Here is a 7,267-nt window from a genome sequence, read left to right as displayed (position 1 = left end):
GCTGTTATTGTACAATGACAATAAAGTCTATCTATCTATCTATCCATCCATCCATCCATCTATACGTACCTCCAATAGAACTGGTTTTCATGAATGTCGGTACCGTATGAACCTCCAATAGAACTGGTTTTCATGAACGTAGGTACCGTATGAACCTCCAATAGAACTGGTTTTCATCAACGTAGGTACCGTATGAACCTCCAATAGAACTGGTTTTCATCAACGTAGGTACCGTATGAACCTCCAATAGAACTGGTTTTCATCAACGTAGGTACCGTATGAACCTCCAATAGAACTGGTTTTCATGAACGTAGGTACCGTATGAACCTCCAATAGAACTGGACTTCAAATAGCAGTTTTAAGGTGCTAAAGTGACAACGCATTCCATTTGCCCTCTGTACGACCTTTCTCAGCACATTCTTGGCGCTTGTGCCCAATAGCCCTCCATTATTGTAAGCATGATTGTGATCAAGCAAAATGAAGGACTAAGCAGGACAGGATGCTGACAAAGCTGCTTCTAATACTTCCTGCTTGAGCCGGTTATGATGTTTGAGCTTTTCCCTTTTGCGTTACATAATCTGAGACCTTCTGGCACTAAGCAGTCAGCGCCATCGCCGCAGGCCGGAAGCGTACTTTTACCGTGTAGCTTGCAGAAAATCCTGTGCCACCAGCATTCCAGCGAGTCCACAGGCAGAAGAAGAAGAAGAAGAAGAAGAAGAAGAAAGCGAACAGCCGACCACAAATGAATGCCTTTATTTGCCAAGACAGCAGCAACACGGGGATGCAGGAGAGCTGCTGGGCTCTTGTGCTAACAAAATCAATCTTCAAGAGAGGAGCACGTTTAGAGTGGTTTAGAGTGGTTACATGGAATGTGAGTCAACAACCTTCTCAAATAAATACGTCTTTGTGGCTGTTTCGTCATTTTAATCCGGAAATTCTCTTAAAAGGAATGAAGCGGAAAACATCCATCCAAAACCACATAGGCAACAGAAACAAAGTCTTCTTGTCTTTTGTTTACAGTCAACAAAGTACAAACAGGAACAAAAACCAAAAAGGTCAAAGGTCATTGTGTTTCTAAGGTGTTGTTCGTCTTCCGAGCGGCTGATTGGACAACACGGCACATTTCTTACAAACACAAAACGTCCTTATGATGTTTGGGATCGCTACTAGGCTGCTGACCTCGCCAGCCGAGTCAGCCCTTACACCCCCCCCCCCCAGCCCCCCAACCCCCAAAACAGCCCATCGGGTTGGGCTGCAGGTAACGCCACGTTGGCCTCCAAGAAAGAATACACTTGAATGTCAACGTTCTCTCCACCTCCCCTTCTCTCTCAGAGAGAACGTACCATAAAGGAACCCGTGTTCACGCAGGAGGAGGGGGAGGGGTCCGAGGATGCTACAAGGGTTTGTGTGTCCGTCCGGAGACCCCCCCATCTTGGTTGGCGCTCCTCCTAGCGTGTGCACTAAAGAAAAGGAGCAGTCTCAGAAAGAGGAAAAGTGCGAGCAAAGGGCTCAGCCTGCCCCGTCTGCTCTCCGGCAGGTCGGGGGCGGCGCAGGAACCACCGTGCGTGACCCCCCTGCCCTCAACCCGAGGTCGCCTCCGAGCGGGAGGGAGTGTCAGACCTCCATGCCGGCGCAAGGAGGGCGGCGCCTCGTAGAAGCAGGCTGCGGGCTCAAGGAGCTCCTGCTTGAAATCCAAACCAACGGGCTCTCGTCCGGCCTCAGTCGGTGCTGTGGTCCTCCAGCTGGGAGATGATGGTGATCAGGTTCTGCAGTCCGAAGATGAAGCCGCTGTCCTGGCCCTCGTGCACCACGCTGTCCTCGCCGTAGTGCCGGCACGTGGTGTGAGCAAAGTCGATCATGCGTACGTCCACCGCCGGGCTGTTGGCGTCCGCCGTGCCGTGGGCGGAGCGGCCGCCGCTGTTGCCGCCGCCGCCGGCCCCGCCGCCACTGCAGCCTGCGGAGGACGAGCGAGGGAACCCGAAGGCCCCCTCTTCCTCCTCCTCTTCTTCATCCGACAACTCGTCCTCGTCCCCCTCCTCGCCGCCGTGGTGTCGGGGACGGGAGGGGGTTCTGGGAGGATCTCCGTCGTAGATGATGAGCAGGGAGCTGGAGTAGAATCGGTAGGACTCGCAGGCCTCCAGGGCGGCTTGCATTTCCCGAAGGCGCCGCAGCACCGGCGAGAGCAGCTCACGCCGCAGACGCCGCCCGTCGTGGAAGAACTGGTAGAGGGCCTCCTTGAAGCCGGCGAGGTTCAGCTTGCGGCCGTGGTATTTATTCATGAACACCAGCTGCCCGGAATCCGACTGGTAGACCTGCCCGGGTGAAAGTAAAATATCAGGTTGGGCCCCGCAGCCGGCATTTTGGGGTGTGGGGAACGGTCTACCCCCCCTCTACTCTTGGGGGGTGGGCTGTACCTGCATGCCACACAGTCGCACTCCTATGGAGGACGACGTGCTTTGCTGGCACTTTCGGATCTGGTTGGCCTTCTTCTCCTCTGATGCGTCGTCGCCGTGTTGGCGGGTCCCCATCTTCAGGTCCAAGACGCACGGCACCGTGTAGCGCCACGTTAGGTTCTCCAAAAGGATGAACTCTGGGGGGGTGCTGGTGAAGGAATGCCTACTTTTGGATTTGTTATCATTATGTGTTATTGCTACAGTGGCCCCCAGGCCGCATCATGGCCCCCCCCCCCCCCGGGCTGCATCACGGCCCCCCCACCTCGGGCACCAGCATGGAAGGATACTGTATTGGTTGCGGTGCTTGGCGTTCTCCTTCATCCTCTGCAAGTGCTGCTGGTGACACTTGAGGCTCCAGGGGTTGTGTTTGATCTGCGCCACCATGTTGCCTTTCTCCAGGCTCAGGTACAGGACCTCGGCCTGCTGCTGCGCCTGCACATCGTCCCGATAGCTGCCGAGGAGAGACGTGGGACAAGACGTCAGCGCTTGTGTGGGCGGCCTTTCCCGGGGGGGGGGACTTACCTCATGATCTTGTCGTCTTTGCGGCTCTGTCGCACTCGCTCTTTCCCGTAGTTGTCGTTCTCCAGGTGCAGGGGGGACTGCTTTTTGTTGCTCCACTTCAGCATCTTGCTCTTGGGCTCGCAGTCGGAGGAGGGGTCCTTGTTTTCCAGGTCGCCCGATTCGCTGTGGAGCGGGTACGCCACGAGGCACAGGTTCCCGCCTTCGTCCTCCTCAAAGCTGACGGACACCACGCCTGGAAAAAGGAAGCAGAGCATCCTTCACACGCACAATTCCGTGCAACATCTCAAGACAACCACCACGTATCCCCCTGGATGTAAAGTGACCAAATATGATCACAAATAATTTCCATATTGAAAACTATCATTATTAAAAACAACAAGACAATAGAATGAACCCCGGGTTCAAAACATCTCCTACACCGCCACCCGTGTGCGCCTGAGCTATCGTCCTCCAGTGACCTCATGTCCAGAAATAAGTGAGGAGAGCTAGCTGGTGATGGCCGCGCCGTGAACTATAATGGCCGCGCCGTGACCTATAATGGCCGCGCCGTGAACTAGAATGGCCGCGCCGTGAACTAGAATGGCCGTGCCGTGAACTATAAACGCCATTTTGTCAATGACGGCTTTCCAGAATGGACCAACATATGTATAGGAGAGGTTTAGCAAAGCTGATGAATCATGACAGGGGCCCTTTAAGCATGACGTCAGCATCTCGAAGCCCCCCCCCCCACCAGCCAAGTGTGGCCTGATGGAAACCTACACCGTCATCACACCCAGGCTGGGAACTGGTGACTCAAGTCCTGAAGTCCTTGTTCAAACTAAACGAAAGCCCTCAGTTCCAAGTCACGCCTTTCTACTGCTGTGCCAAATTCCTTCACATGACGGCGGCGGTTGCTTGGGGTGGGGTGGGGGGGGGGATCTCTGCCAGTCCTAGAAGTCTTGACTCTCAAAGTTGTCTGACTCGGCATGCTGGGTCTTTTTTTAGTCCCACATTGCATTTCTGAGAAGTCAGATGTCCAGGATGTCATGGCTGTCTCAGACGCAAACCAGCTTGGACCGTTTGCCCTCCATTGTCAGCAGACCGGACCCACATCGGAGTCATGACAAACTCTTACTCTGCATGTCAGTGGCCCGCCGTTGTTTTCCGCCATGATGCCCCCCAAGGGACGCCCATTCTAGTTTGACATAACCTGCCCTATTTATTCAGTCATTTACCTGGACCAACCACAGGATAGTTTCCATAGTTGAGGCATAAGAAACCCTACTTTAACATGATTAGAGCCCCCTAGACATGGAATAACACCCCTATAGTCACCTTTACACCGCTATTATCCAATGTGGTGGACATAATCAGACCAAATACAATACAAAGTACAGATGCACACATTAGCACCTCCTTGCTGTTTTTTGGACATCCCACATGGAGCTACTAGCTAAAGGCTACTGTCTCATCATGTATTATATATGTCCATTTCATCTTTCTTAGAATGACAGAATCAGAGTGAACAAGCCTTTTAAGACATGAATACAACTAAGGAAGAAAGGAAGTGACATCAGAGGTTCCCAGTTTCAGCTGGTCGTGGGTTATGGCCCCAACAGGTACGTGTTTTATGATGATGATTTTACCGCTACAATACCTGCCAAGCTTGTCTCACGCTGTGACACCTAGTGGCCAAAGTGGAACACTACATTCCCATGTAAACGTTTGTCGTTCACTTAGCCATTATATGCTTGAAAATGCTTCATTTAGGCCAATAATGGTACTGTGTACCATGGTACTATGTGGTACTTGGAATGTAATGTACGTCTACATGGTACATAAAGAACTGAACCTTTGGTAGTGACGTACGATATCACCCATTTCCTTTCCCATCCCATACGGAGTGAAATTCAGGCGGGTATCAGCGATACCCATGTGATACCCATGTGATACTTTCTGACCATTGACCGCCGGTCATCGTTTCAACCGATACAACCGTTTCAGACCAACATGACTCCAAAGACCGAGGTATGGATACTTTGACTGGACAACTGATTTTAGAGCATGAAGAGCTCGTATCGGCAGCATCCATATCTCCATGTCTCCATATCTCCATATCTCCATGTCTCCATGTCTCCATATCTCCATGTCTCCATATTTCCATATCAAGCCGCCAAGCATCGGGTCGACCAGGCCGTGTCACGCCGAGCTTCCCCTCAGAGAACAACATGCAGTAGAATATACTTCATGAGTATTTCCTGCTTACAGCTCGTCTGTTACCGTAGCAGCGGTTAGCTTGGGAAAATGTTTTTCTTCATTGTTATCAAGCTGCTGGGCCTCTTGGGTAAAACTGCTACTCTGTGGGTTTTGGCGAGTAAGACCGGTGCCAGGTTCCTATGCTCCTCTGTTTCTAGTGGACCTGTGCTGAAAACCACTAGAAAGATGGCGAGCCTGTAGCTAGCACCTGTAGCTAGCAGCTGTAGCTAGCACCTGTAGCTAGCACCTGTAGCTAGCACCTATAGGGGGCCTTCACAGTCTTCAAGGCCTCCTTTGACAGACTCCGGGTCCATCCATCTATAAATACATGTCCAGTACACGCGTACCGCTATGTCGTGTACATTCTGTCCTTGGGGGCCTTGCAACAACCCTACAGCATAATACCCAAGCCTCCATCACACACACACGCGCAGGCGCAGCGTTACGTAATGCTAGCATGGAGATGAGCCACATGCTAGCCACATGCTAGCCACATGCTAGCCACATGCTAGCCACATGCTAGCCACCGCAGTGACGCGCACACATCCGCAGACTGACAACCTTACCTTTATACTGAGGGGTGAACTTCCTCATTTCTGTCGGGAGGCTCTTGTAAAACTGGTGCTCCCGGGGAATGAGGGGCTTGCAGATGGTCTGCTCGCCGAACCGCAGCACGCAGGAGTGGCCCCCCACCTGGTGCACGAAGGGTTCAAGCATCACCCCTTTCCCGGAATAGGGAGTCCCGTCCGCCTGCATGAGGGCTTCCAGAGCGGGACTCATCCTCACTCCGCATCGGACAGCTGAGCGTGGGGGACCCACGACGCGCGCGTGGAGGCAAGAGACTCTGCCGCTCGTCTGGCTCCCTATCCTGGAGCTCTTCCCCGTACGGCCGGAGGGGGCGCTGCTCCGTCGCCTGCCGGAGCGAGCGACAGGAAAACAAAAGGCTGAACGGGAAGGGCAGAGCCGAGGAAATCCTTTATTGCCTCCGCGTCAGCGGCTCTGGGACGCTGGATAGTACTCCTCTGGTCAACTAGATCATCTCCGCGATGAATTTCGTGTCATAAAACGCCACGTATGCGACACAAAAGGCTGCTAAATACGTTTCCGCCTGACGTGGCCTGATCCTCTGGCAGTGCTGTGGCTGAACTGACGCACTCGTTAAAGTCCCTGCGAAAAGGCAACGGCGCTGCCCACAAGCCCCGCCCACTCCAGAGAATCAGCCAATGGCGGAGTCGCCCTTGTCGCTGGGAGGAGACAGCTCGAGGAGATCAGGCAAACAAAGGGGGAGAGAGAAAACAGGGGGAGGGGAGGGGAGGACAGGAAAAACACTAGACACAAAAACACAACACTGAAGGCCTTTTTCTCCTCCTCTTTACACGGGTTGCACTTGCTTGCCTTTGCTGCCTGAAGACAAGCTGCTGCTGGTAAATAAGGTTAGCGTCTGCCTTCAAGACAAGCTGCTGCTGGTAAATAACGTTAGCATCTGCTGCTGGTAAATAAGGTTAGCATCTGCTGCTGAAAGTCAGAGTACATGAAGTACATCAACAGCGGAAGGATATGTAACTTTGTTACATTTAGGGGAGACATTGGCCACAAACTAAATGCTATATTTATCATTACCCGAGTGTTCTTAATTATGTTATTAAAAAATACACATTTTAACATCCAACTGCTGGCCACCAGTCCAGGGTGTACCCCCCCCCCCAGGACAGCTGGGGTAGGCTCCAGCATACCCCACCACCCTAGTGAGGATAAGCAGCATAGGAAATGGATGGATTTTCGGCCTACTGCATCGTGCTTAAAGCAAAAGTGCATTTGTTTGTGGAATGTTGCCCATCATTTTAAGATTAAGATATGCCTTTATTCGTCCCTCAGTGGGGAAATTTGTAAACAATCCTTGTGTGAGACATGACACACATGGCTTTCACTTTTCCAAATATTGAAAAAGTGCTAGCATGAGGCAGCTAACAGTGCAATGTAGTGGGATTCATCCACTCCACCTGTGAAGCCCTCTATGGAAAGTTGTCTGCTTTTCCATCCGAGCTGTGAGCCTGTAG

General features: G+C 52.3%; 1 protein-coding gene across 1 annotated transcript; it reads right to left on the bottom strand.

The window, feature by feature from the left end:
* Positions 1-737: 737 nt before the first annotated feature.
* On the bottom strand, positions 738-6,373 carry LOC131106541 (inositol hexakisphosphate kinase 2-like). The gene is made up of 5 exons (XM_058055715.1): positions 5,777-6,373; positions 2,976-3,207; positions 2,741-2,904; positions 2,415-2,590; positions 738-2,312 (listed from the first exon to the last, which is right to left on the bottom strand). Exons 1-5 carry the CDS (start codon positions 5,988-5,990, stop codon positions 1,719-1,721), a joined length of 1,380 nt encoding a protein of 459 aa, XP_057911698.1. The 5' UTR covers positions 5,991-6,373; the 3' UTR covers positions 738-1,718.
* Between the last annotated feature and the right edge of the window lie 894 nt (positions 6,374-7,267).

This window comes from Doryrhamphus excisus, chromosome 18 (genome assembly GCF_030265055.1).
Source record: "Doryrhamphus excisus isolate RoL2022-K1 chromosome 18, RoL_Dexc_1.0, whole genome shotgun sequence".
NCBI classification, from domain to species: Eukaryota; Metazoa; Chordata; class Actinopteri; order Syngnathiformes; family Syngnathidae; genus Doryrhamphus; species Doryrhamphus excisus.
Note: the sequence above shows the minus strand (reverse complement) of the source record. Positions and strands in the feature narration are given on the sequence as shown.

Excerpts from the sequence above, each read along its gene's own strand:
- LOC131106541 (XM_058055715.1), bottom strand. The coding sequence starts at position 5,990 with ATGAGTCCCGCTCTGGAAGCCCTCATGCAGGCGGACGGGACTCCCTAT. Across the intron at positions 2,905-2,975 it reads AAAGACGACAAGATCATGAG|CTATCGGGACGATGTGCAGG; the intron begins GTAAGTCCCCCC and ends TCTCCTCGGCAG. Across the intron at positions 2,313-2,414 it reads TGCGACTGTGTGGCATGCAG|GTCTACCAGTCGGATTCCGG; the intron begins GTACAGCCCACC and ends TCACCCGGGCAG.